Here is a 27,909-nt window from a genome sequence, read left to right on the forward strand (position 1 = left end):
TTTCTAGTCAATAAAAGGCGAACAGCAGAACATTGAAACAAACATTATTAACACTTGTACGTTATAATTTTGTAGGAATACCAAAATTGAAATAAAATAAATATACACGTACTCATTTGAAAGATTTTTCATTTTCATTGCACAATGTAAAAAAAAGATAATTACAGTACAAAACAGCATCTCTTTCTTCATCACAAAACAGCATCTCTTTCTTCATCAAGCATGTTTCTTGGTCCATAGTTTTCAGTCATACAAAATAATGAAATGGTGCTTTGTTTCTGTCAAAGTGCAGTCTTGCAGTGCGATGGCCAGTTAGCGCGTAGTTCCTCATGAGCGTGGAAGTAAAACCAGGTAACAAACGGGAAGAGGGTGACGAAGATGGCGGCCGATACTCTCAGCTTACCCACCGCCGATCTGCAATTCGACAAAAGGTGCACCAAACTTTTACACTATATATATAAAAACAACAACTTGATGTGTTGAAGTTAACAGCACCTTCCAGAATGACGACACAGCAGAAGCCACAACACTGTCAACACCACACCACCAAATTCTCTATATAAATGAAACAAAGAGGAGTGTGATATGTCAAAATGCTGTTATTTGTAATAATTCAAAAAATAAGTCTACTTATACATTTCAGAAAGGATTTGAGATCTACTCTACATACCTTGCCTCCTCTTCTTGGAAGACACCTGACATGTTCTGTCCATATAGCTTCCATCCAATGATCAGGAGCATCCCAGTGCACAGCATCATGTGCAGGTCAGCCACGCGTCTCCATGGCAACGTCTCTGCAAAAATCATATGCTGTGTAAGTTATAACTAACTGAACATTTATTTTATATTGCATCTAGCTGATATACATCCAAGTATTTTTAACTGGGGGCCCTGAATTGCCACATTCAACAAGGCAGACACGCTTACGTACGACTGCTCAGTGTTTATGGGTTTGCATACCTGTCACGTGGGGCTTGAAGCCAATGAGCGCACAGAGGAGGGAAGGAACACCGTAACCGAACTACATACAACACAAAAGTGGAAAAACGCGTTTTTAATTCATTGAAATAGATTAAATGGGTGATATATATGCACTGTCCGTGTGTTTATTCATTACCATCCACAAGGCTGCATCCGGGTCGTTGATCTGGCCAACATATTCCAAATTACTGAGTTGAACAATGCGAATAACTTTTCCGGAGAAGAGTTTTAATGCTCACCTGTACGTACGTAGCCAAGGCAAAGAATAAAGACATCATCCCATTGCAAGCTCGCCAAAGAACGAGCATCCAAGTGGTCGCTGTGTACGCGCTGATTTGGATTCCCATTGCCCTCTCTGGCCGCCCGTCTGGGGAGTCAGGACGCCCCCTTTCAAGCATTCCCGTTGAGTCTCGGCTGTAATTTCCCCTTTCTCCCAATTCCATCTTTGATTTGTTTATTTGTCGCTAGTGTCCAAAAGGTAGGGTATTTTACATCTTGATCTATATCGTGATAGTGGAGTTAATACATGTTAAAGCCAACGCGGAGTTGATTATTTCACGTCTAACCAACCTTTGCAAGACTTGGGTCTAAAGTACAAAGTTTATATTTTAAGCTCACTTGCAGGTTTGTTTTGCCCAGTGAGTCTGTGTTAAGTCAAAGTCCATTTTTAATATTAAACTTGCAGTTTCACCATACAAATCAACTTGTTTATGTATTGCTTATTTGCTGATTATTTATTGTGTTGTTATGTTTATTGATTATTCAAATGTTGTTGTTATTTGTGCACTTTGTTATGAAGCGTTAAATCTAATTATACTTCAATTATTGAAAATCTAATTTGTAAATACTAGTAGCACCCACAAAGTTAATTCAATGTATAATAGTATTCCCCAAAAAACACTTTGGACAAAATAACATATTTCTTTTGGTATCAAAAAACAAATAAATACAAAAAAAGAGTGATTTTAAAAAAGAAATTGAAAGCTAGATGTCAGTGTCACTCGGTCAGCTGATCGCCACTGGCTGCTACTAGCTTCCTCGCTTAGCTTAGCTTGTGCTAACCGATGTTGTCGTGAGCGCCACCTACACAGGTAGCCTTCCTCGCAAGCAGATCCCAACGCCAAATCTCGCCATTTTACCGGCCTCCACTGCCCCTGACACCCATCGGGGGTCTGTATGGTGCTGTGGAGTGCACATTATTGATTGTGGGCCAAGCAGGAGAAGTGTCCGAGCGCGTCATACACAACAGTCCGCTCGACAGACAATCAGCCAGCCGGTGCCGCTGATGGAATTCAAACACACAACAATGGCAAGTCCCGGTGTCAACAAGACATCATCGGCCGGCAGTAACAACGGCGGCTCGGTCAACGCCTCCTCGGCTATGCACCACCAGCCTTTGCAGCACATTAGCAGCGTGAGCAGCCTCCAGGGTAAGTAAACGGAGGATAAAAATCCCTGCAAAGGTGAATGCTAGCTGGGGTGTTAGCTGCTGGGGGGCTGCGGCTACTCCCTGGAGGAAAAGCCCCAGGGACACGTAACAGGGAGCGGCCACTGAGTCACATATAACCCCCTAAAATATATCGCGTTACCTGAAGATTTTATAGTGTCATGTTGTAGGTGCGTCACAAATTCCAGCGCAAAATTGCGCAATTTAAAAACACCACCCATGCCAGTTTTGTCTTGAAAATCGATTTATGATCATATTTGCGTGTGTTGCCTTAATGTAAATGTAGTGTATCGATGTTTAGTCACTGATGTTTAAATGTACATGTTTATCAAATCTATTGTTTATGTAATTGGCCTTTGAATGTTTTTTTTCTCAGACATTTCTACATTTTAGGTCCTTGAGATTTTTCTTGGAAGATTTCACCTTATCAAATATTAAAATCTAATATATAAGACCTACTCTAGAATATAAGCTTATTAAATTGTGACCTGTATTTGTACTATTATACTCTTAGTGCCATAGCAGACTTCGTTCCAAAATGTATTTCAAAACAATTCCCATGCAGAATCTTCTTTTGAACATCTGTTTTTGTTTTGTTTGTTTATTTTGGAAGGGGCATTGAGCCATTTCTGATTGAACCATAACACCCTTGACATTCGCCACTCCGTTTGTGTCTATACTTGGCTTCATTCTTCAGGCTCTTAAACACAATCAGTGTTACTTGTCGACATTATGAGAACATCGAGTCAATTTTCTACACATTTCTCTTTTCCAGAAACTCATAGAAGCTCTTACAACATGATGCAATGGAAAATGAACATTGACATTGATGCATAATGTTCTGTTTTTCCCCTTTCAGACTCCAACACCTGCTGGAGGTGTCAGAGTGAAACCGGTAAGAGTTCCATTTAATTGACTTGACTGCATTTCCGCCTCATTACTTTAGTTCAGGTAACATTTAATATTGTTCTAATCTCTCTTGTCTTGATTTTGCATTTTCAACACAACGGCTGGGTTCGTCATAATAATTCGCATGTTGATTTTTAATACAAGAAATAAAGTGCATACGTTAACACCGCAAGTGATTTAATACTCTCACTCTGGCTGTCGTTATTAGCGATAAACATCCAATCCTCTGAGACCATTCACATTGAATATTTGTTGCTGTGGGATGTGATAATTCCATGTTTTTTCTTCCTACTCTGACTTTCCCCTCCACCTTGCTAACTAATGCTCGCTAACGTGGAACGATGGCGGTGAGACTACTACCAAACTTGTCACTTTTTTTGTTATTTTTTCCATCTGCATTTCCCTACTTCATTCGCACGGTTATATGTGGTGTCATCCATGTCGCATGTTGGTCCAAACATAAGTATTGAATGGGAAGTAAATGTTGTGCTCTCGCCTCCAGGCTTTCAGATAAACCTGTCTGGAGCACCCCCAAGTAAGGCCAACTTCACTGTGTGTGCGCGGGTGTGCACTCAGAACTCCTAATATTTTGTATGTGTGTGTATGGGGGGGATTGGGTATTTTGCAGGCCAACGTGCTGGTCTACTTCAACATGAGGGTCCGCTAAATCTTAAACTGCACACTCAAATGACACGTCACATGTTATGATTAATAACTAAACCATATTCACAGATTTGAAAATGTTATGGCACATTGACAATAATATAAAAAATCTTATAATGGCTTAATACTGCAGTAGAGTAAGTATTTCTGTCTCACCAAAACAAAAAAAAATGTATTTCATGATAATCTGATGTATTATTAGTTTTTGCATGACGAATACATTTTGATATTTCAATACATTTTCTTCTGCATGTGTCACCTCGAGCCGCAACAAAACGAGGATCTCATTAAGCATCTCCTCACTCATCCTTTTTTTTTCTTGCATTTTGTTCCGATTTGTCGATCCCGGCCGTCGCTGACTTTGCTGCTTGTTGTTTTTGTTGTCAGGTAAACGAAAAGCTCTCAAGTTGAACTTTGCCAACCCGCCCATCAAACCCACCACCAGGATCACACTCAACACGGGTGTGCAACCCTTCCAGAACCCACACATGTGAGTTACTTTCACCATTTTTTCTTATTACATCGGTCATTCTGGATAATGCAACAAGGATCAGCAAGGCCTAAATTGACTTTATCGTTTGTTAGCGAGAGGCTGCGGACGCACAGCATTGAGTCATCTGGAAAGCTGAAGCTCTCCCCCGAGCAGCTGTGGGACTTCACGGCCGAGGACCTGAAGGACCTGGGCGAGATCGGTCGCGGGGCTTATGGATCGGTCAACAAGATGGTGCACAAGCCTAGCAACAAAATTATGGCAGTCAAGGTAGGACCACAGCTCTGGCTTTCCTCGCACTTTCTCCTTCGTAACGTTCTTCTCGTTCCCCAGAGGATTCGTTCCACAGTCGACGAGAAGGAGCAGAAGCAGCTCCTCATGGATTTGGATGTTGTAATGCGCAGCAGCGACTGCCCCTACATCGTGCAGTTCTACGGAGCTCTTTTTAGGGAGGTGAGAATTCCAGTTTTGGTGTTCATATATCACGTGTGTCAAAGTGGTGGCCCGGGGGCCAAATCTGGCCCGCCGCATCATTTTGTGTGGCCCGAGAAAGTAAATCATGACTTGTATTTTTTTGTTCCTTTCAGGGTGACTGTTGGATCTGCATGGAACTCATGGCTACCTCCTTAGACAAATTCTACAAGTTTGTGTATTGCTCACTAGATGACGTCATTCCTGAGGAAATCTTGGGGAAAATCACTTTAGCTGTAAGTTTTGATGCCTGCCGCCACTATCATCGCAACTCCCATCTGACTTTGAAATTTTCCAACTTCCAGACTGTGAAAGCGCTTAACCACCTCAAAGAAAACTTGAAAATAATCCACAGAGGTAAGCAAGTGTGCAATTACATTGTGATATACTTGGGATTCATTTTTAATGTTATTGTCCAGACATCAAGCCGTCAAATATTCTCCTGGACCGAAATGGGAACATCAAACTTTGCGACTTTGGCATCAGTGGCCAGTTGGTGGATTCCATCGCCAAAACACGTGACGCCGGCTGCCGTCCGTACATGGCCGTAAGTGGGCGTGGTCTTAACTTCATCTCCAATTTGCAAGTGGCTCTATACATAAATTCACTTTTTCATTTGAAATTGTTTTCTATTATTCTGAATTTGTCTGATTACCTTACCCATTGGCAGCCCTGCATTGTAAGCACAACATTTATTTTTCAGCCGGAGCGAATTGACCCGTGCGCATCCCGGCAAGGTTACGACGTGCGCTCCGACGTTTGGAGTTTGGGAATCACGTTGGTGAGTTTGGTTTGGTGACTGCCACTTTTCATATTTTCCATATCTCGTGTTGACTTCTGGTATATGCTTGCTTTTTAGTACGAGCTGGCGACAGGGCGCTTTCCGTACCCCAAATGGAATAGCGTGTTCGATCAGCTGACTCAAGTGGTCCGGGGGGACCCTCCACAGCTCAGCAACTCTGACGAAAGACGATTTTCCCCAAAGTTTATCTCCTTCGTCAACGTGTGGTCAGAACGCCCAGAATTATTATTATATTTTTTTCCATTGTTATTATTGAGCTAACTTTGAATGATGAGCATTAAATTATAATTATAATATCTTTCTCCTTTCAATATAGCCTTACTAAGGATGAGTCCAAAAGGCCAAAGTATAAAGAGCTGCTGGTAAGTTGACATTTATGCTGAACTTGTTGAGGTCACTTTGTTAAAGTTATTGTTTGTTGTGTTCTTTCAGAAAGATCCGTTCATTCAGATGTACGAAGAGCGTCCAGTGGATGTGGCCGCTTATGTGTGCAGACTTATGGATCAGATGCCGGCTTCCCCCATTTCGCCTTCGTACATGGAGTGATTAGAATTTGCAAATAGATGAATCATCACAATTTACTGTCAAACTGAAACAACAACAAAATAATGGGGGAGAAAAAAACTGTTTTAACTGTCCCACCTAGAAACGCACACGCAGCCGTTGTCATGAAAGTGTGTCTGAGCAAGCAATATCATGACTTAATCGAGATCAATGCTTATTATTATTATTATTATTATTATGGAAAGGAATTATTGCCTTCTCTTGGAAACATGCTGAATGTGTGTGTACATGTGTGAATTGACATCTTTGAATCTCCTCTCAGTTACTCTGCAGTGAGATGCTCATGATGTTAGTCAGGAAATGCTGATAGAATATAAATAAAGACCAGAGGAATATTTAATAGAGTGTGTGTTTCTTTTATTTATTAGAATGATTCAATTTAGTACAAAAATATGGCTCAAATGAAGCACATTAAAGCTGAGAAAGTAGTATTTTATGATATTCCGGTGCCATGTTGCAGATAGTTCTAGATTTCTTATTCCTATCATGGGGGAATCTTTTATTATTTTAAAGACGTTGAGTTTCAGTTTGCAACTTGAATATCATAAAATTATTTCACTCTTTACTGTTTGTTTATTTTATCTTTCAATCTGTCAAGCGAAGTTGCGTCACACCTGAATCCCTCGGAATCGATTGGTCCAGAGAGAAAAAGAACCTCGTCGGCCATTGGCCGAGGCTTGTATACGTCATCAATAGATGCCGGAAAAGACACCCGCACGTGTCAACCTGAACTCGCAAACAGCAACCTTTTCGCCACCTACTTGTCCCACATTGACAGCATTTATGAGGTAAAACGTCCCCAGATCTCAGATCGAGAATGTTGGGTTAAGAAAAATCTATGTAAATACGTTTGATCCATGTTCCATTAATATTATGAAAGTGCTGAGTGCCGTCACATCGTGTGTTTTTGCTGCCGCTCGACCGCTACTTCTCGCCCAGCGTTATTGTCATCTGCAACCTACTTGTCATCCGCGTCGCACCATGGCCGACAAAAACAACAATAACATTAACAACAAGATGAAGAAGTCCGCCAAGCAGCCGGCAAACCCACTGCGTCGGCTGAAGTGCAAAGAAACCCGCAGAAAACACGGAGTGGTTCACAGCCCCGCCAACGTGTACTTGCAAGTGGTCGGTTCTGGAAGTCGGGACAATAGTGCATCCCTTTACGTCTTCTCCGAATTTAACAGGTACGTTTGCGGGTGTGCATCACCTAACATTGTGACATCATCGCTTAATTTATGTTGCATGTGCAGCTACCTGTTCAACTGTGGGGAAGGAACACAAAGACTCATGCACGAACACAAGTAAGTGACTTGGTATATTTCAGTGTCATTAACAGTACATCAGCTTTCCTCACAATCGGTTCTTTGTGTCCAGGTTGCGAGCATCGCGACTCGACAACATTTTCTTGACCAGGATGAGCTGGGAAAATGTTGGTGGTCTTTGTGGAATGATCCTCACTTTGAAGGATACCGGGGTACCCGAATGTGTCCTTTCTGGCCCTCCACAGCTGGTAAGAACCTGAAATTTAAGTAACGGGATACAAAAACTAAGGTAAAATCTGACTTTTTTCGTTGTAGGAGAACTACGTGAATTCCATCAAGACGTTCTGCGGGCCGCTCGACAACATCCAACTTTGTATGTCTTTTTTTTTAGCTATAGCCGCCACCCTATAACCTATTCCCACTTTTAACTTGATCATTTTCCTGCACAGCCGTTCGGCCTTACACGGATCCGCCATTTGTGGACGAAACCATGACCGTCATGCAAGTTCCCATTTTTGGTTAGCATCTATTTTTGTTTTTCATCAACATAGACCTCTACCTCCTTAACATATTTGTCCATAGCCACACCAGGAAGTAGCCAAACCTCACCAAGCAGTAGCCGGTCCCCAAGTCCCGCCTCCCACCAAGACGACGAGCATCCCAATACTGCCAAGGACCAACCAGGTGACATATTATGTATATTCTTTTTCTTTGTAACACTAAGTCTGCCACAATTATTTATCAAAACAATTGTTTTGGGCAGCCCTAGTATGCATAATTGATTGACACAGGTGAAAAATAAATACAAATGCTTCCTTATTGATACTTTTTTTGTAGGAGAAAAAAGAAAAATAACAAGAGATGCGTCACTGGTGGTCTCATTCATATGCAAAGTAGGACAATCGTCTGCCAAGTTTGCATAAAAAAACCTTATAAAGTCAAGTGACATTTTCTTTTGTTTGTCAGCTTCATCCCAAGAAAGGAAACTTCTTGGTGGCAGAAGCCAAAGAACTTGGACTTCCCATGTAAGTCATTTTATGAGCTCCACCAAGGAAGTTAGTCCTGTTTATGTAAACAAACTGCCATGTTGATTTTTCACCCAGCGGCACGGCAGCCATTGGCCCGCTCATCGCCGCTCTGAAGAGTGGGAAAACCATTACATACAATGGCAAAGAGGTAGATGACAAAAAGTCACAAGTCTATCATCATATAGTATTTAAGATTTTGCACTGTCTTTCCTTCAGATCAAACCGGAGCAAGTCTGCACACCCACCGATCCGGGACAGGTCTTTGTCATTGTAGCGTGCCCTTCGGAGGAGTTTATTTCGCCACTTTGCGAAAGTCAAGACATCTCAAGGTCAGTCACACACACAAAATTAGCCAGACATTAATCATTTACTGTAAATGAAAAAGGGCTCTGACCCCAAATGCACCAGCCAAATTGACCCAGATTTGAAGAACAATTCATACAAATACATGAAAATATAAGCTATAGGTGGCCACAATTTTACATGGCATATTTACAAAGACTGATTTGATCAAAAAATATTTTACATGAAAGCATGATGCTGACTAGCTTGTAATTTTTTTTAAATTATATTTATCGTAAGTGGACTTCTATGTAATGTTCTTGAAAATCCTACAGTTTTCACAGTGGAGGAACTGAGGACGCCCCTGCCCTGATTGTGCATATAACCCCAGAGGGGGTGTTGAAAAGCCAACAGTACCAAGACTGGATGAAAAGGTTTGAAAATTGCTATTTTCAAGTTGCTGATGAGCAAGTCAGTCCATTTCGTGTGACTTTTTTTTATATTTTTTTTATGAACCACATTAGGTTCCCAGCAAGCACCAAACACCTGATCCTCAACGAGCACGCCGGATCTCCCCACAATGTCCGCAGCCACAAGATCCAAGCGCAGCTCAACATGATCCACCCCGACATCTTTCCTCACCTTCAGACCTACGCGCCAATAGTAACTTATGACTCATTGCATGATAATAGATAAATTCAGTTTGCCAAAAAAAATCAGTCTGTATTTCTGTTAGTTTATAAATGACTTTCCGCATCAAAAATATAAATAAAACAAAGAGAACATGGTCTAAGTCAATGTAAAGCAATTGTATTTTTATTTCTTATAGGATGACCCAGCATCTCTGGATGTGTCAGCAGTCCGAGGTGAATGTCTACTCAAGTTCCAGTTGCGACCAGTCACTGAGTGGCAAAGGTCAGTCAACGATTCCTTTGCTTGAACTCATTTGGCTACCATTTAGGGAGTTTGTTGCTCAATCAGTGGCAGTTTACCAGTCAACTGCTTTTTGGGGCTCTTATTTGTGTGTGTGTGGTCATTTTAGGGATGCCATCCCACCCTGCAGCCTAGAGGATTTTGTCAAAGAGGCCCAAGATGTCCCCAACTTCTTGCAGGAGGTGGATAAATGTCAACAATTACGATCCAGTGGCACTTCAGTGCCTCTCGGTGAGTTAAAGGCAAACTTGGTCAGGGTCACAATGGCTGACTCTAATAATATAGTGCATATATATATATTTTTTTTTGGTCAAGGAAAAGCGGAGTATCCCGAATTAATTTTCTTGGGAACAGGATCGGCGCTGCCCATGAAAATCCGCAACGTCAGCAGTACTTTGGTTAACATCAGGTTGGTTGCAACAATTTAAATTAGTCAATGTGTTCAAAACCAATTATAACTAACATTTTTAACCACAATGACTACTTCTGCTATTGACAAAAATGTACGATTGTCATGTTTCTTGGCAATCAGCAATGACCGTTCGCTGCTTCTGGACTGCGGCGAGGGGACCTTCGGCCAGCTTTGCCGGCACTATGGAGACCAAGTTGACAGGGTTCTGTCCGACTTATCTGCCGTTTTTGTGTCACACATGCATGCCGATCATCACACGGTGAGTGGCAATAGAAAGGGAAGCAAAAAAAGGGGGAAATGACTACTTTTTTCCCCTCCTGTCAGGGTCTCATCAAGCTTCTGTACCAAAGACAACGTGCCTTGGTATGTTGGGAAAAAGTGCCATTGACGGCAATGGCTGCTGATATGTTTAAAAACTCATCTTACATCTGAGGTGCCCTCTTTCAGCTGACTTTGGGAAAGGCCTGGAGCCCCCTCTTGCTCATGGCCCCCCAGGACATGATGAGCTGGCTGCGGCAGTATCACCACGGCTGCGAGGAGCTCCTCCAACACATCAAGTATGACCTTGTTTTCATCCCTGCTGCTAAATATCTTTTTTCCCAAATATTCATACTTTTGGGAAATGGGTAAAAATAATTGGAAAATATGTTTAGGGGTTTGTACTTTTCTGAGTAGGGCTTTTTTTTTGGCCCACCTCTGTTAGTCTTAGTCTGTTCTACTTGCAGTTTCATCCCCAATGACGTCCTGCACCATAAAAGCGAAACACCTGAACCCAAAACGCAAGCCTTCATCTCAGAGTTACTGAAGAACAATGCTTTAAATAAGGTTGTCACACATCCTAGTGCAGGCCTTTCCTTGCATCGATTAAGAATGAATAAATAAAAATAAATGGCAACTGCCTTTTTGGTCCTCAGTTCCAGACATGTCGAGTGCGTCACTGCAAGAACGCTTTTGCCTGCAGCCTAACTCACAAGTCAGGTTGGAAGTTGGTCTTTTCCGGAGACACGATGCCCTCTGACGCTCTCGTGCACATGGGTAAGTCTGCCTATCTTATACGGACTCGACTGAGTATAATTTTTGCTCTCATTTTACTTTACTAGGCAAGAATGCCACCTTGCTTATTCACGAGGCCACGCTGGAGGATGGTTTGGAGGAGGACGCTGTGGAGAAACGCCACAGGTTGGGACGCATATTATTTTCTGTTATATTTTAGTAACCAATCTGCATTGGAAGCAAAAATGATGTCCCTTGTGGCGCTCTGTTTTCCAGCACGACATCACAGGCCATCGATGTAGGCATGCGCATGCAGGCTGGCTTCATCATGCTTAATCACTTCAGCCAGCGCTACGCCAAGATCCCGCTTTTCAGCAACGATTTTACCGAGCGGGTCGGCATCGCCTTCGACCATATGCGGGTGAGGACCACCGGATTGAAAATGTAGATATCTGCTCCATATAGACTCACTCAGAGGGAGCCAAATGCTCCCAGTTTATATGGGCTGGACGTCTACTGCCTTTACTGGGATTGGGAATACAATTAAATTCAGAACTGCTTGACAGGTGCGTCCGGGAGATCTGAAGGACCTCCCATGTCTGATCCCAGCATTGAAGACGCTCTTTGCCGATGACCTGGAGGAGATGGAAGAGAGGAGAGAGCGACGGGAGCACAGGCTGCAGTTCCGGGCAGTCGCCACTGAACCGGAGGACGTTGACCGCGGGGCCAAGCGCGATCGTGCGGATGACGCGAGCTCCCAAACTAAGAGACAAAAGAGCAGCTGATGACATCCAAGAATAGGACTCACAGCCCACTTTTTTTTGTTCAGAGATGCTGAAATGGTATCCAAATTAACTTTTATTTCATTGTCCTGAGCACAAAAATGTCCAATGCTTAAGCATCCAAACTGGTAACCTAGAATTTTTTGTTTTGTTTTTATGAATGCAGTGTTTTTGTTAGCCATTGCAATCATGCACACACTTGGTATAATATTGTACATTTGTCTTTGCTATCATGCACACAAATACGTTATTGTACATGCAAGTGTTCTTTCAGTTCAATTTGAAGTGAGCAAATCATTTTTTTAATAGAATTTATGGACATAATCAGTTTGATGGTTGACTACCTCACTAAACCTTTGTTTATTTTAGATGGCTTCAAAAGCTTGGGCCCAGAAGCTCAACTGAACTGAAAACGACTCTTATAAATTAAGTTCAATTACACTTTTTAACATGGGTGCTAGGGTGGTGTGTGCTTATGTTTTAACTAATCATTATTTGCTATAAAATATTTTTCTTTCTTCCATGAATGAAGAACAAAGTTGCACTGAAAGCTTGCAAGTTATCATTTCAAAACATCCAGCAAAAATACAATTAATAAATCATGCATTTCCTGCTTCTTGTCTTTTCTTGTGTTTAAATAACATTTTAATCAAAACTGGGTTATATTATAGTCAATTCTGTTAAAGGAGTCAAAGTAAAGTGAACAAAAAGTATATCTTCCAAATACTTGTGCATTTTTTTGATACATTTATGCAGGCATGAGGGGATCGCGTTTAAACTGACGCTAATAATTAATATCTAAATTTAGTCAGGCATTTGCAGGGCATCTCAACAGAGAACGCTGCAAGCAACCTTGTGTTTTTAATTACCTAATCACAGTAGCGTCCAAGTGTGTTTGCTGTGTAAAGGTGAGAGAAATATAACCAAAACGGGCTTTTGCATTGAAATAAGGAGATCATATTTCTAATATACTTTTGATATGCATTTTTCTTTAAGATCTAAGTTTTAAACCCACATGTATATTGCATTACATCTCCCTTTCACTTCAAATTTAACCAACTAATTGCATTACGTCTCCCTTGCAATTCAAATTCAACCAACAGATGATCGAACGGTGCAATGTTTATTTCGTATTGTAATTTAATTTATTTGCATTTTGAAAAAGTCGATAATCTAATGTGGCGTTACATATATTTTTTTATTTTCCTGTTAAGAACCCTGCTGCACTTCCCTTGATGTCCACAGGAGGGCGATAAAGCACCGTTGGAATTGTAAAGAAAAGATGAAACTTCTTTCTGCCAGTAATGAGTGAGTAAATGCTATTTATAATAAATATTTAGCTCTTTGCTTTGTTAAAATACATAGCAAAATATCTCAATTACGTAATGTTGGTAAATGACAGACGGTCAGGTAAGTTTCAGTAATATTTCACAGTGCTGAAATACTGATGATAATTATTCTCTCATAAAAAACACATTTATGTCACATACCTCCTAGTACAAAAGTATTTTTATACTTAATTTTACTTGAACTGAATTTACTACAATACATCTTGCTCCAAAAGTGATGCATTTCAGTTATACCTATGCCTATGTTCTTGAATTATTTCTCATTTCCTAATGATGCATCACTGCCATCTACTGGTGGTTGTGCCTCAGTAAAATTGTCCACCTTTTGTATATGTATAGGGAAAAAAAGTCATTCAATTGGCAAAATAAAAGGGTGCCAAATGTTTACTCGTGAAGATAATGGAAGTTTGTCTTGTTTATTTTATGAAAACAACAGGTTTGTAATTCTAAAATGTCTTCCTTTAAGGGGCGAGAGTGCATTTTTTTCCCTCCCCATTTGTTTCTTTTTCACGTCTTCATTTTTTTGAGTGAGCGTCACGCGCGGCCGCTCCTCAAAATGTAAATGCACCTCTTGCGAGCCGGGCTGTTTTCCGAAGCGTGACGGCGGCTCTCCAAAGGTCGCCTGAATGATAATAAGCGGCTTTTCTGTGGGCCGCTAGGCTAAGCTATGCCATGCACGCACTCCCGTTCTAGTGTATGTTTATCTGAGAAGCAGACGTGACTTCGCTACTCAATGCTAAACCTGATGGATGTGTTACCACACATCACCTTTTTGTCAACGTTGTGTGTGTGTGTGTGTGTGTGTGTGTGTGCTTGTTCCACATGTTAATTGGTTTAATAGGAAAACTTGGTATATTAGGTCAATAAAAAGGGTCATCAGTTTTAAGGGTGCCTAAAAAAACTAAAGATATCCCCCATCAGAAATCAGGCCCAATTATGTCATTTTTAGAAGATCGGAATTGGGGTAAAAATGGTTTTAATTTTTAAAAGGTACTTATTTTTTGAGGATTTTCAAGCATGAACTCATTGGCTGTCATTTATGGTGATAGACTTGCAATTAAATGTTTGTTGTGAACATCCTAAGGGCTAAAAGTAACAAAAAAATATTGCATATATTATTTATATAGACATATTTACACTACTGAACCAAACTAAAAGAAAATGTCCAGCAAAACCAAATATATCAAGAATAGTAATCACAAAACACAAATATAGCTCAATTTGTCGCATTGTGTACCCAACTTTATTATTGTAAAAAACAAAATATTTAAAAGTTGTTTGAGATCTTATATTGTGATGCACAACAGATTTGAAAAAAAAAATGAATTTATGTATTTTGTTTCTATGTTAAAACCACCAATATTGCCACAGCTTTATTGAAAAAGCCTCAAAACTTTATTCGTTGGCTGCCATTGACAGAGATGGAAAAAATGACCCTTTTTAAGCATTTGCGAGCATTTGATGACGACATCCCAAAAGAAGCGTTCGCCATGTTGTCATCGTTAATTCGGCGTGGAATGAAAGCCGCCGATTGGACATAGCCGTGGCTGGCCTTCACCACCTGAATCCAAAGTCAATTATGCGGCGCCCCGTTACCCCACGGGGCATTGCGCGGCTCCGCATTGAAAGCCACAGCTAATCTGAGCCGACTGGAGGTCACGGTCGTGTGGAGAGCCGGCTAATTGTCAACGGTCCAATCCCGTGAGGTCCCGCCAATTTAGTGTCTGTCAGCTGTCGGCTCGCGTCGTCATCCTCGCTGGCGTCGTTGCGTTTGCACCTTCGACCCCATGAGTTCCATCCGCAATAGGAAGAGCTGTAAAAACATTGCATAGAACTTCAACGACCAAAGGGGATTGTGTTCTCGGAGCAATTAGGGCTGCCACCATTAATCGACTTAATCCACGGGTGTCCAAAGCGCTCCTCCAGGGCCGCACACGGTTCTTGGTTTGATTCCAACTGAACATATTCACCCATTTTGGTCTCTAAAAAAACTAATTGGTTGCTTAGTGTGAGGTGCTGCTGGTTTTAGAAGAAACCCCATTGGAATAAAAACATGGCATTTTGTGGAATAGTTTGGACACTCCCTCACTTTTTGATCTTTGTAAAACGTATAATAATCCCCAAAAAAGGACCTTTAAGCTTATTTTTGCAAGAAAATGTCCCTTTTTTTTTTTAGAAAGTGGACATTCTGGTGAAATATGGCTGCTTAAGGCCACCAAATGACCGTTAGTTTATTTTTGCTCCACCTTTAGCACCTCCCAATGTGCTTTCATTGCGCTTTATTAGCTTGATAAATGCATCGCTGCAGTGTTGTTTGCAAATAAGCCACGTGGGATACGGACTGCGGTTGGTTCTTCTTACCGTTCCACGTTTTGTACACAAAACCATGGTTCGTGGGCGAGTGTCCTCCAAAAAATATATATAACTGCTCACCAGGGAGACTTTTTTTTCAGTTAATGAAGGTTCAAGTTGTCTTAATCATAAATTAGTGCTACTTTGGTAAAAAAAAAAAATCAAAGGTCAGCATTTCTCTTAGTGTGGTGAGTAATAAAATAATGGGACACCCAACAATGAACACAGGTTAAGTTTCCTGTAGAATCAATTACTCAACATTCTTCTTTTTTGAGAATTAGTAGAAAAGTCATAGTAAAAATAGTCAACATTTTGTGATATTAGCATGTAAAAACAGACAAATCAGAGAGCGCTATATAATAAGCAGACCAATAAGAGGCTGGTATTTTCCCTGTTTAAAAATAATTCGTTCATTTTCAATTTTTAGCATCATTAAATGATTCAAATAATACCTGTAAATTGGCTTTTTTTTGAAGGGCGTTCATTTTAAAAGCCATTGTCAGTCACCATTAAGTTGGCTTTTCACCATGTAGATATTTCCATAAATGACTGATTGTTTGTAAGATAATTTCTGACATCTTGCTAGAGTGCCTTTTTACAAAACCAGATTCTATTAAATCAACTGCCATTTTTCGTCGTCATAATGGAATGACAAACCGACAAAATGTAGTAGAACGTTCACTGAAGAAAATTCCGACGTCTTGTGGCTCATTTTTGCTTTGACAGACCACAAATAGTCACTTTGACCCTTGAAAATGCTCAAATTCCATTGAATACATCTTTCCAGGCGACCAGTCATACAATGGCTATTTACCACTGGGAGGTGCTAAAGGTCTGCATGACTAAATAGAAATTAAAACATATTATATACAGTATATAGTAGTACTAAAAATGTCTATTGTTTTCCATGGCTCCTGGTGCTCCTTTTATCCATTGGCAGTGGATGACCAATCATTTGGACTGCAAGAGGCTGGCAGAAATCACTTGGTGGCAGCCTCTCCCAGTCCAAGTGGATTGGACATCCATTCCCATTAATGAAAGTGAATGAGTTGACAATGTGCGAAATGAATGAAGAGCAGATGTTCTGGCGGCGGCGTTTTGCCGATCGCTGGTGCGAGACCTTGGCTCGCCGACTTTGATCAAGGTCGTGGCGCTAATCGTCAACCTCGTTAGAGAAATATCTAACTCCCACCTGCTCCGCCCACGCTTTCATTTACCTTCAGGTCGAGCGCTCTCCACTTCCTAAGTATCCTCGCTTCTTTTTAAAGTGGACTCCAAAGTCAAAATGGCAAGATTCGATGATCCGGAGAAAAGGGGGGGGGGGGGGTGTTTGCTATGGTCTGAGGGGGTGCTTTCAGAAAAATCTAAGCGAGCTAAGGCTGACATGAAATGAGGATAGGAATCAGGTCTTTAAAAAAAAGGATGGATGTATTTTAAAGTATTTTGATAGCTGTCAGTCTTCAAGATGGATTGCAAGTCTATCTCCATCAATGGCAGTGAAACATGAATCAATGCTGACCTCATTTATATCATTCTTTTAAAAATGTATACTTTTTGATCATGTCACTTTCAGTCTACTACTTAAAAATGTATTTCAAAGTACTTTTTTGGAATTTTGCAATGACTGTTCCAGACTACAGTCTGTAGTCTCGAATAGTAATACACTGTAATCATAGAATCCATGATTGAAAACATACTACAACAGTTTTACTGCACAGTTACTACTTGTACCACCGAGTTTCAATACCTGTGGCAAGTCCGTCTCCATTTTTAAGCGCAGAGACGTGAGAACTTTAGCAACACGGCCCGAAACCGAACGTCTGTGCGTTAGAAAAGCAAACACACACAAAAAAAAGAACAGTCGGCGCACGGGTAGATAAACATCACAGCGTACCCAAGGGAAGCCGGCAGACAAAGACGGATGGGCCTTATCGTCCTAAACGGCCGACGCGCGTGGCAGCTTGATTTAAGAAGTCCCGAGATAATTAACACCTCGGCCGCCGCCGTGGTGGTGGTGGTGGGCCGACAGTAAAGGACGAACCCCCCCGCCCGCCCGCCTGCGAATGGTGACAATTGGCAGAGTGACGCTGGCAACAAAAGCCCATGTTTTTATTTCAAGGCTGGTCCTTGCTTGCCATTGTTCTGTGGCCTGTATTTGCGCAAATTGTCCATGTCTTATTAGAATGTGTGCCAGCAGCTCTTTGTTGCAGCTGCAGTTGTTTGCTCAACACCGCCTCACATTTACGACAACAGACGTTTAGTCTATGTTTCCCTTTTTTTTTGTCACCTCGCAATGGATTTTGGAACATAACAGTTTTTAATAGTACTTGTGTTGGGCTTAACACAAAGATCTGTCCAAGACTTGCCTGAAATCAGGAATGTCTTTGATGAAGTCTTTTGGGAGTCAAGATGAAGATAAAGACTTGGACCAGGTCAGACCAAGATATGTCCAAAATCAGGAATCAGTGAGATGAAGTCAAAGTCAAGATTTGGGAATCGAGATCAGGATTTTTGTTAGTCGAGATCAAGACTTGAGACTCAAGATCAAGATCAAGTTTTTTTTAGTCAAGATCAAGACTTGGGAATCAAGATCTAGATTTTTGTTAGTGAAGATCAAGATCAACATCTTTGTTAGTCAAAATCAAGATCTTTGGAATCAAGATCAAGACTTGGGAATCAAGATCAAGATTTTTGTTAGTCAAGACAAAGACCAGGACCTAGACCTGCAAAAGACTCATTATATCTGCAAACAACTTCAAGACCATAAAAATTGATCTTGACGCAAGATACATCTCAACTTTAAATGGTAAACAAAAGTAAAAAATGACAAATATTCAATGTTTTTTGATCATTTGATTTCAAAGAAAAACCATACCGTACATGAGAAATGACAAAAGAGTAAAAAATCTATCAAGAGGATAAAGACCACGAAGGAATGTGTCTCTTCTGGTTTCCATGGGAAACTTCCTCCTCATCATGGAGGCCGATCAGCCCAGAAGATAACTCCGAAGAAAAAGAAAAGAAGAACCGAGCCGACTTTAGCTGAGCTCAGGCTTCTGGTGGTCATGATGAATTGGCGGCGACTTATTACGCTGCAGCGATATCATCTGAGTCCCCCTTCCATAAATCCTCATCCGCGTCCTTGTTTTGTATTTATTATACGCCACGCCGCAAAAACTTTCAGTGCCACTTCGGACATTCCGCCTTTATCTCCGGGCAAGTCGTCATTCACCAGTTTGCGGGTTATTTGCTTGATGCGCCGTTAATTGGATTGCGCCAACGCTTACCGAGACCTCCGATGGACGACTTATTGCGTTAGCCGATGACCCTCCGGCGAAAACATGACTCCATGTGTGATTACGCTTCCCCCTCGCAATAACGTCTCTCGCCATTGCAGCTTCAATAACGGCTTTCTCGGGTGAACTTTGACCCCTGAGAAGCCTGCAGATCATCACGACTTCAAAGGAGAAAGAAAACAAAGGGAAAAAGAGATTTCAGATGTGGAAAAATGCCAGGCTTGTTGCGTTAATCTGGCCAATGAGAAGGCCAGACACCATTTTTCAACTCTTCTAAAATTGGACACAAGAGGACAAAGAAGGGATTTGGAGAAGAAGTCCATTAGCGCCTATGTAGATGGTTTCCCATCTCCAATAATGCCCTTTTTTTCTACCTTGTCCTAATTTGCAGCATGGAGGGAGATTGCTTGTTTTCACGGCATAATGGCCGCACTACTGCATCGTCACATTCCTTCTCATCTGATTATTCTGGGCTGCCGCATGCCAGGCTACGTCCGTGATTCACGCCGGTCAAACGGACGCATCCGTTTTCCTCCCCGGCGAGAGTCAGGGACTAACGCTTCATCTCCGGGGGGAGACGGAATCTAGACCAAAGCCGCCCCCCCTCTGCGTCGACCTGCTCGTTAAATTGGCACATTAAATCTGTGGTTTGCGCCGCCTTTGTATGAATATTCATCTCGGTTGCTTCAGTTTGACCTCGTCAAAGCTCTCGCGGGCCTCGTGCGACCATTCGCTTCACCTTTCCAAAGAAGGAGTAACACCAGAGTGACCGGCTCATCTAATGTTATCTAAGTGATACCCACTGCAGTTTTAAGATACTATAGTGGAGAAAACTCATCTGTAAAAACCTTCTTTTGCTTCAGTTTGGATGGAAAAACTGCTACAATTTGTTTTTTTTGAAGTCAGACCACCAAAAAATCCAAAGAATCCTAAAACCACAGACTCGGAACAGAATTTTAGAGCAAAAACGTGGTCATCAAGTGTCATATTCAAGACACCAGCTAAAGATACAGTACTAGAAAACACAAGAAAACCTAAACCAAAGACAAACAAGGAAATACGGAACAAGAAAATGCACTAACCCTGAAAAACAGCAAGCGCAACAGAACCAACGCAAAGAAACCTCACATGGATGCACAACCGTAACCAAGCGCCAAAGGCATAAATCTCCGCCATAGACCAGAGGCCGGCCATGTTTTTATTCCGCCGAGACCGTATTTGACACTGTAGCTTGTCGGTTGGCCTGCGAGATCACGGAGTTTCCATGGCGACCATGTGGAAAAGCTCACTCGGAATTCCAGTCCCGGAGTCGACGTGACCTCGCCGCTCCGTCCAAATGATGCCAATTGCCTGATGGGAGAGCGTTTTAGGCCAAATGATGCGCCTCTCCATTCCGTTCGCTCGCCGTAATTGATGCGGCGCGTTCCCATGTTTGCCGACCTCGAACGAAACGGCCCATTCACGGGAACAACACGTTCGCTACTAGCTTGCGCTCTGATGTCTACATAATGGATCATCCTCTCCGCTGGCCAGGCCCGGGGAAAATGCGCAGGAATCCCGCGTTCCCACATAAATCACACCATACAAACTCTGTCCAATTCTTGGTTAAATGAATCGTTTATCAGCTCGGGTGCATGCGGCGCTTGGTGGCTTTTAAATTAGGGTTTCAAGTTCAAAATGGGATTTTTAAGGCAGGGTAGAGTTCTCCAATTGGGCTCAAAGTAGCATTTTTTTTTAGTAGAAATTCTTCAAATTTGGCTTCAAAGATTCAAATGTTAAAATAAGGGTATGTTTCAAAGATGGCGGCCAAGCCAGTGGGTTCTAACCTTCCTGTGTGGCGTTTTATGGGTTTTTTTCCGGGTTTCATAATGGGGTTTTTGAGGCAGGGTTTTGTTTTCCAATTGGTCACAAAGTAGCATTTTTTTTTGTAGAAATTCTTCGAATTTAGCTTCAAAAATTAGGATTTTTAGAAAGGCTAATCGTTTCAAAGTTTCCCAAAATGGTTCTAAGATCGAGGGTTCCATCCCCATTTGTTTCTAACCTTCCCATATGGCGTTTATGTGGGTTTTTTTCTGGGTTCTCCAGTTTCCAGCCCCAAATAACCTCACTTGCCAAAAAAAAACGTCTTGGCTTATTCTGGCAAGCCATTAAAGAAGTGATGGTCGTATCGGTGACAAGTAGGCAACTTAAATTAGAGGCCATGAAAGTTTAATAATCACGGTTGAGCGAACTGGGTCGTCTCTTTTGGCACAGCAAAAACGCGGCTGATGCCTTCAAAATCTCATCAAAACGCCAGCGCCTTCCTTATCCTGTAACATCCCCGTCGCTCATTAGCGCCAGCTGCAGGGGGTGCAAGAAAAAAAAAACGCCAGGACATACACGGGCGTCCTCGTGGCGTCTTTAACCCTCGGCCGGAACACCCCCCCATTCCTTCCCGGGGGGCTCGCGCATCTGCCGAGCCTCCTTCAACAAGGTCGCGGCTTTCACGACGCGAAAAAAAATGTAAAAAAAACATTTGACACAGACTTGAAAGAGATCGGCAGCCTTGTTTGGAAATGGAATCGATAAAATCTTCTGCCTGTAAATTCTTTTTTAAAAAATGACCTTGAAAACAACATTGAACAAAAAAGATGCATTTTGGATGTACTTTCACAACAGGTGAAAAGAACCGTGACGCGTTCAGGAGAAGAAAAAAAAATGAGGTGAAGGATAAACTGGCAGTGATTCACTTTCACACCTGCAAGTATGCCGGCCTACTTTGAATGTGTCATCAGGACACGTTGATTCAATTCAGCTGGCACATTTGAGGCGTTTGCTTCCTTGATGAAAAGATCAGCACAACAAATGTGTGTGTGTGAGTGTCCTAATTAAACAGTAACAGCCATGATGTCGGCCATTCGACATATTAGGACAGGGGTCGGGAACCTTTTTGACAGAGAGAGCTATAAACAATTCACATTTTATAATGTTATTTCTTGAGAGCCATTCTCAGAATTGAAAATCTGTGTTTTTTAGTCATTTCGCCACTTTTAAAGTACAAAAAGTCTTATTTTGACAACATTGTTTGTTGTTAATCAATAATGTTAAATAAAGTTATTCAATCCAATCAGTATCAATTAGATTATGCATGCGGAAGAGTAATGAAAAACAAAATTATGATAAAAGTAGTGCTAGATTTAGAGGTACTCAGTTCTCTCACCATTGATTTGCATATTCTACCTCTCAGTTTAGTGGAGAGCCATATTTACCCATGGAAAGAAGAGCCATATATGGCTCCCGAGCCATAGATTCCCTACTCCTGTGTGTGTGTATGCACCAATAGTAAATCTGTGTCCGGACTTTTTTGGACAGTGTCAAATGTTATGTAGGAATTTGTCAAATTTAACCAATGACTTCAACTAAAGAGGGATTGACCTTGGTTTTGGGAGTGATTATTTGATTGGAGTGTGCGTGGATGTGTTTGTTTGCACACAAATGATTGTCTTTTGTGCGCCCGGCCGAGCGTGAGCTTGAGTGCATGTGAGTGAGTGAGTGAATTTGAAGGCACGAACGAGTGTGTTTGTCAGAGTGACTGAAAAATGTATCGTCGGCAGCAAGGGCCGACCGAGTAACTTGCTGATCAGACCAGGAACGTCTTGAGCCAATCACCCTGAGGGGGGCCTTTCCTGTCTTCGCTAGAAATAGCGTCTCTAATTAAGTTCACAGGTCTTGCTCATAAAGTCAGGCTGCAAAATAAGAGCTTATGCTGCCGTGGCACTTTGCTTTTAATGCCACGTCGCAATGTGGGACACTTGTCAAGCACATTCGGTTTTTTTGTACCTGGACTTCCAATGAAGTACTTGAAAGAATCCACAGTAACAGAGTATTTGTATGATTATTTCAGTTTTTGATTAATCTATCAATTCATGGTTTTGATTCGTCGAGTGATCATGTAACAAACAATGTATTACAGAATAATTGTTGATTTTTGCATTTATTTTGACCTCTACATCTATTGGTGCGAATCGTACTTTGAAAAGAGCATAGAATACTTGAATTAAAATAACATATTTCTTAGTTTACCATAAAAAACATAATTCTGCATAATTAAGTATTATGTCTTTATCATATGACTTTCTTACTGTATTGACTCGATGACTTCAGCATTTGGCAACATAAACACATTTTTGTTCAAACAAGTATTTCGTGAGAATTGTACTTTCATAAGAGCTTAACATACTTGAGTTAGAATAACATATTTCTTAGTTTATAAAAAAACATAATTCGGCATAATTAAGTATTATGGCTTTATTTATCATGTGACTTGCTTACTGTATTGACTAAATTATTTCAGCTTTTGACATCATAAACACAATTTTTCTCCAACAAGAAACTCGTGAGACGTCGATATAAATCCTATAATCATTGTTTTATATGTTTTTGTATTATACTTTGTCCTGGAAGCATGTTTCCTTCATTTACGACGTGAAGAATCTCAAAATGTGGACAACAATGTCACCTCCCTAATCAATAAAAACAAAGTACGCCACTTTGAAAAGCTTACTCTAATTAAACGAATCGTCGAAGCAGCAAAATGGAATCCAAATCTTATTTTTTTTCCCAACCAAATTACTCGATTGAATCGATTAATTGTCGCGGCGCCACATCCAACCATCCGTGTGGTCGAATATTGGCACGGTCGGGCGATTTTTGGGGCGGCGTGGCTTGCAACTGATTAACTAGCAAATGAAGTCTCATTACGCTTTCCTTCCGATCGCCGCCGCGACGCTTGTTGATGAAAATGCAAAGTGACGCGGCGGTAATTGCCGAATACTTCTCAATTAGCGTGATGGTGGCGTGCCATAACCTGCGTCAAGACGTCGTCGAGCTAACATTAGCGGCATCCGAGTGGGCTATTAAGAGGCAACTTCTCGTAATGAGGGTCTTACAAGTTTGGAATGACGAGCCCTAATTTGCACATGGTGGGCGGAGACTGTAAACGCCAACGCCGATTTGACTCCAGCTCGGTCGCCGGCGTGTGACCGAGGTCATCCGAGCGACGATGACGAGTGACTTGGACTGTAGGAAACCTCTCCCGGCCGGCCTGGGCACCCCCGTGACCTTGTGGCGAGGCGGCGTCCCCCAGGGCGAGCCGCCTTGTCCCACTTTCACGCCACGCGTCATTTAGCACTTTGCCGCCGTGCAGGCTATTTATTTCTACGCTCGGACGGTTGGCAGATTGAGAGCCCGGCGCCCGGATCTGGGTCCCGTCCACCGAGGATCACGTCCTCTACGGCCAAATGTGTGTTTGATGGGTGGAGTGCAAACATAAGTGGGGGAACGGAAAAGCACCGCGAACCAGAAGGGGATCCGAATGTCGTCTTCTGTTTTTTTTTTTTTTTTTTTTGCCCGACATGTCTGACCTCCCGTTGTCACTTGACGTGCGGCGGTGGTTCCCGACGACAAGTTGCTTCCGCCATTTGGGGTCTCCCGGGGGTTTCTTGACACCTCTTGAAGCTTCCTGGCATTTCTAAAAAGCTTTCAATTAGTGTCGCCCCCTATTTTGGCAAGGCATTTTTTTTTTTGAAGGAAAAATCGAAGGAAACGTTTGATATGGATTGGATGGATGTTGTTTACTCTCGGTGTTCGGACGTTTGGTCGCCGGTCAAATGGTGACAGAGAGTTTACTGTTGAAAATAGCTCTCAAAATTATATTCATGAGAGATAGTTTAATATCTAAGTACTGTGAATAATATCTAAGTACTGTTTAATATCTAAGTACTGTTAATAATATCTAAGTACTAGTTAATATCGAAGTACTGTGAATAATATCTAAGTACTAGTTAATATCGAAGTGCTGTGAATAATATCTAAGTACTAGTTAATATCGAAGTGCTGTGAATAATATCTAAGTACTAGTTAATATCGAAGTGCTGTGAATAATATCTAAGTACTAGTTAATATCGAAGTACTGTGAATAATATCTAAGTACTAGTTAATATCGAAGTACTGTGAATAATATCTAAGTACTAGTTAATATCGAAGTACTGTGAATAATATCTAAGTACTAGTTAATATCGAAGTACTGTTAATAATATCTAAGTAAAGTTAATATCGAAGTACTGTGAATAATATCTAAGTACTAGTTAATATCGAAGTACTGTTAATAATTTCTAAGTACTAGTTAATATTGAAGTACTGTTAATAATTTCTAAGTACTAGTTAATATCGAAGTACTGTTAATAATTTCTAAGTACTAGTTAATATTGAAGTACTGTTAATAATTTCTAAGTACTAGTTAATATCGAAGTGCTGTGAATAATATCTAAGTACTAGTTAATATCGAAGTGCTGTGAATAATATCTAAGTACTAGTTAATATCGAAGTACTGTGAATAATATCTAAGTACTAGTTAATATCGAAGTACTGTGAATAATATCTAAGTACTAGTTAATATCGAAGTACTGTGAATAATATCTAAGTACTAGTTAATATCGAAGTACTGTGAATAATATCTAAGTACTAGTTAATATCGAAGTACTGTGAATAATATCTAAGTAAAGTTAATATCGAAGTACTGTGAATAATTTCTAAGTACTAGTTAATATCGAAGTACTGTTAATAATTTCTAAGTACTAGTTAATATCGAAGTACTGTTAATAATATCTAAGTGCTAGTTAATATCGAAGTACTGTTAATAATATCTAAGTACTAGTTAATATCGAAGTACTATTGAAACCAACTCTCAAAATTCTATTCATGAGAGTTTAATATCTAAATGTCTGCAGTTTTCAACAGTACTTAGATATTAAACATTACTTGGACGGGAACTGATTGGTTGAAAGAGAGACAGAAGAAGGAGAAGACGCGTGACTTGATCATCGATCATCCTCGCCTGTTGATCTCCAATAACTTTCCTTCAAAGCCAGAAAGAGGAAAGTTGGCTTCATTCACTTGACCATGATGGCATCCCAATGACAAAGTGCTCTGTTTCATACCCACAGACATTTTTCTGTTCACTTTCCTTTGAGTGTGTCACGTCTGCTTAAACTAAACTTGATCGATTTCAACTGTCTGATGTGGAATTTTGGGATGGCAAAATCATTTCTTTCACTCTGTAATTGTCTTTTACCGTTTTTATTCAATGTGCTGCAATGTTCCATTTCTAAAGTGCTTCCTTTACTGATGTTTCTACCCTGTTATAACACAATGGAGTATTTTAAAGGGAATATAATACTAGGATGTAGTCCATACTTATTGCAGTGTTAGGATTTAAAATGTAGGATTTTCACTGTGTTAGCCGTTCCCCCAAATTTGCAAACATGTTTTATCTCCCGCTTATTTTATCTTGGCATCCTTCAGCTGAAACTTTGATTACATTTGAAGTGCGTCTCAGGTCACTTGGCGCAGCACCTTTATTATTTATTCATTTATCTATTCATCTTGATCTATTCTTCAGTGCACTTATGCACAGTACAAGAGAGGCGTGATTACTAAAAAGAGGGTAAAAAAAATCTATTATACTCAGAAAAATACGCCAAAAAAAATCCTTCAAAATAAATGTAGTAGAAAAACTGAGTTGAACAAAAACACCAACAAAAAAAACACTCATTGAGGAAAAAAACTGTTTTCCAAAATAATAACAACCCCAAAAATACTTGCTCCAGGCTTTATTTTATTTTTAAAGTGAATGCAATCCATTTCTGTAATCAACATACACAATTCCCTTGTGTGTGTGTGTTTTTGTGTGTTTTTTGAATGTGTCCATGTGAGCGTATTCCAAGTGCACAACGCAATGGTGTTATTAGAGCTCATCCAGTATGAGGCGGCCTGTGTAATGAAAGCATGAAACCTCTTTTTCTGCCATTTTCTCTCCCGGGATGGAGCGGCGGCGGTCCACATCATCACTGTGAAATCTGGCCTGCAGGAATTATTGATCACACACACACAAACACACAAGAGGCAATCGGTGTCTAGCGCATTTGTGTGTGTTTGAGTGTTGTGGAGCTGCTTTGTGCTTATTGAACATAATCACACTGGAACATCAGGATTGGCTCTAAAAGGCACCTAAAGGCTTGCCAACACCTGCAAATGGAGAGCATTTGCCACGTGACGCTTTCAATTCTGCGCCAGAGTGCGGAAAAAACACAAAGGTTGCCAATTCAACGTGGAAAATATGCATTTTTATCCTGGATGTACAAGATAGGATTTAAAAAAAAAAATGCATTATCACATAGATAATGAATAAAGTTCAATTCAGACTCAGAGGACTATGCTTAATTAAATATGAATTGATTAATTTATGTTAATGCTGTCAGTCAAATGTGTTGACATAAATTGCCATTGATGCTAATAATGTTTATGTTTTGTTTTTTTAGCTAAAAATGTGGCAGATTGACTGGGATAAAGTTACTTTTTGGTGAGTTCATGTCATTTTGTTTCTATTTCATAAATTAGACTGTATACATATAGATGTATAGATATACATAACACTTATTAGGACTGTTTTTGGGGACACCATTGTTTTGGTTTTCATACAAACTCTTTTTGGGGGGTAATTTTGCCAAGTTATTAAGCTCTTAAAGTGACAGTGATCATTATTTTTTTTCAAAATATACATTTCCCAGCCTATAAAGGTAAAGCACTTTTTTATTACTTTAATCATATTTGGCCAGATTCCCAAATGCTCGTTTATTTCTTTTAAAAAGTTGACCTAAAAAGTAGCTTTGACCTCCGCTTATGAATATTGACGCGGTGGTCGAAGGTGGCGAGCGGGATCAAATCACTTCCACGCCGAGTGCATCCGAGGGGGATGATGAAATCTACCCCAGGCAATTAATGACTGACTTATTCATGACACTCTGACTTTGAGGACACTTTGTTCGCATCTACTCCATATTCTACCAGAAAC

General features: G+C 40.8%; 3 protein-coding genes and 1 long non-coding RNA gene across 7 annotated transcripts; 3 read left to right on the forward strand and 1 right to left on the reverse strand.

Annotated features, from left to right (window-relative positions):
* Nucleotides 1-199: 199 nt before the first annotated feature.
* Nucleotides 200-1,576, reverse strand: tmem220 (transmembrane protein 220). The gene is made up of 6 exons (XM_077734770.1): nt 1,221-1,576; nt 1,118-1,147; nt 961-1,021; nt 671-794; nt 496-555; nt 200-414 (listed from the first exon to the last, which is right to left on the reverse strand). The coding sequence occupies exons 1-6, from the start codon at nt 1,422-1,424 to the stop codon at nt 282-284; spliced, it is 612 nt and encodes a 203-aa protein (XP_077590896.1). The 5' UTR covers nt 1,425-1,576; the 3' UTR covers nt 200-281.
* Nucleotides 1,577-1,966: 390 nt separating this feature from the next.
* map2k4a (mitogen-activated protein kinase kinase 4a) lies at nt 1,967-6,667 on the forward strand. Of its 3 annotated transcripts, XM_077734767.1 has the most exons (13): nt 1,967-2,411; nt 3,288-3,323; nt 3,840-3,872; nt 4,388-4,490; nt 4,586-4,760; nt 4,824-4,943; nt 5,078-5,197; nt 5,267-5,318; nt 5,381-5,508; nt 5,665-5,742; nt 5,821-5,969; nt 6,080-6,125; nt 6,196-6,667. In XM_077734767.1, the coding sequence occupies exons 1-13, from the start codon at nt 2,267-2,269 to the stop codon at nt 6,307-6,309; spliced, it is 1,299 nt and encodes a 432-aa protein (XP_077590893.1). In that variant the 5' UTR covers nt 1,967-2,266; the 3' UTR covers nt 6,310-6,667. The 3 variants fall into 3 exon arrangements, with proteins under 3 accessions (XP_077590893.1, XP_077590895.1, XP_077590894.1); XM_077734769.1 differs by lacking the exon at nt 3,840-3,872 and having other exon boundaries at nt 4,400-4,490; XM_077734768.1 differs by lacking the exon at nt 3,840-3,872 and having other exon boundaries at nt 1,968-2,411.
* Nucleotides 6,668-7,018: 351 nt separating this feature from the next.
* Nucleotides 7,019-12,628, forward strand: elac2 (elaC ribonuclease Z 2). Of its 2 annotated transcripts, XM_077735362.1 has the most exons (24): nt 7,032-7,115; nt 7,267-7,514; nt 7,581-7,631; nt 7,705-7,840; nt 7,908-7,965; nt 8,042-8,110; nt 8,175-8,276; nt 8,430-8,485; nt 8,559-8,617; nt 8,696-8,768; nt 8,837-8,949; nt 9,238-9,336; nt 9,427-9,565; nt 9,732-9,817; nt 9,945-10,066; nt 10,151-10,244; nt 10,368-10,506; nt 10,572-10,610; nt 10,695-10,804; nt 10,973-11,072; nt 11,162-11,282; nt 11,348-11,426; nt 11,517-11,661; nt 11,807-12,628. In XM_077735362.1, the coding sequence occupies exons 2-24, from the start codon at nt 7,309-7,311 to the stop codon at nt 12,023-12,025; spliced, it is 2,415 nt and encodes an 804-aa protein (XP_077591488.1). In that variant the 5' UTR covers nt 7,032-7,115; nt 7,267-7,308; the 3' UTR covers nt 12,026-12,628. The 2 variants fall into 2 exon arrangements, with proteins under 2 accessions (XP_077591487.1, XP_077591488.1); XM_077735361.1 differs by having other exon boundaries at nt 7,019-7,514.
* A 195-nt stretch (nt 12,629-12,823) lies between these two features.
* LOC144208149 (uncharacterized) lies at nt 12,824-27,418 on the forward strand. The gene is made up of 3 exons (XR_013328838.1): nt 12,824-12,930; nt 13,237-13,330; nt 27,377-27,418. It is a non-coding gene; the product is annotated as an uncharacterized LOC144208149 (long non-coding RNA).
* The last annotated feature ends 491 nt before the right edge of the window (nt 27,419-27,909 follow it).

This window comes from Stigmatopora nigra, chromosome 15 (assembly GCF_051989575.1).
Source record: "Stigmatopora nigra isolate UIUO_SnigA chromosome 15, RoL_Snig_1.1, whole genome shotgun sequence".
NCBI classification, from domain to species: Eukaryota; Metazoa; Chordata; class Actinopteri; order Syngnathiformes; family Syngnathidae; genus Stigmatopora; species Stigmatopora nigra.

Coding starts and splice junctions, on each gene's coding strand:
- tmem220 (XM_077734770.1), bottom strand. CDS start 1,424: ATGGAATTGGGAGAAAGGGGAAATTACAGCCGAGACTCAACGGGAATG. Junction 1,148..1,220: donor CCTTGGCTACGTACGTACAG/GTGAGCATTAAA, acceptor TATGTTGGCCAG/ATCAACGACCCGGATGCAGC. Junction 1,022..1,117: donor CGGATGCAGCCTTGTGGATG/GTAATGAATAAA, acceptor TGTTGTATGTAG/TTCGGTTACGGTGTTCCTTC.
- map2k4a (XM_077734767.1), top strand. CDS start 2,267: ATGGAATTCAAACACACAACAATGGCAAGTCCCGGTGTCAACAAGACA. Junction 3,324..3,839: donor GAGGTGTCAGAGTGAAACCG/GTAAGAGTTCCA, acceptor TCTCGCCTCCAG/GCTTTCAGATAAACCTGTCT. Junction 5,743..5,820: donor GGAGTTTGGGAATCACGTTG/GTGAGTTTGGTT, acceptor CTTGCTTTTTAG/TACGAGCTGGCGACAGGGCG.
- elac2 (XM_077735361.1), top strand. CDS start 7,201: ATGAAAGTGCTGAGTGCCGTCACATCGTGTGTTTTTGCTGCCGCTCGA. Junction 7,841..7,907: donor TTTCTGGCCCTCCACAGCTG/GTAAGAACCTGA, acceptor TTTTCGTTGTAG/GAGAACTACGTGAATTCCAT. Junction 10,805..10,972: donor GAGCTCCTCCAACACATCAA/GTATGACCTTGT, acceptor TTCTACTTGCAG/TTTCATCCCCAATGACGTCC.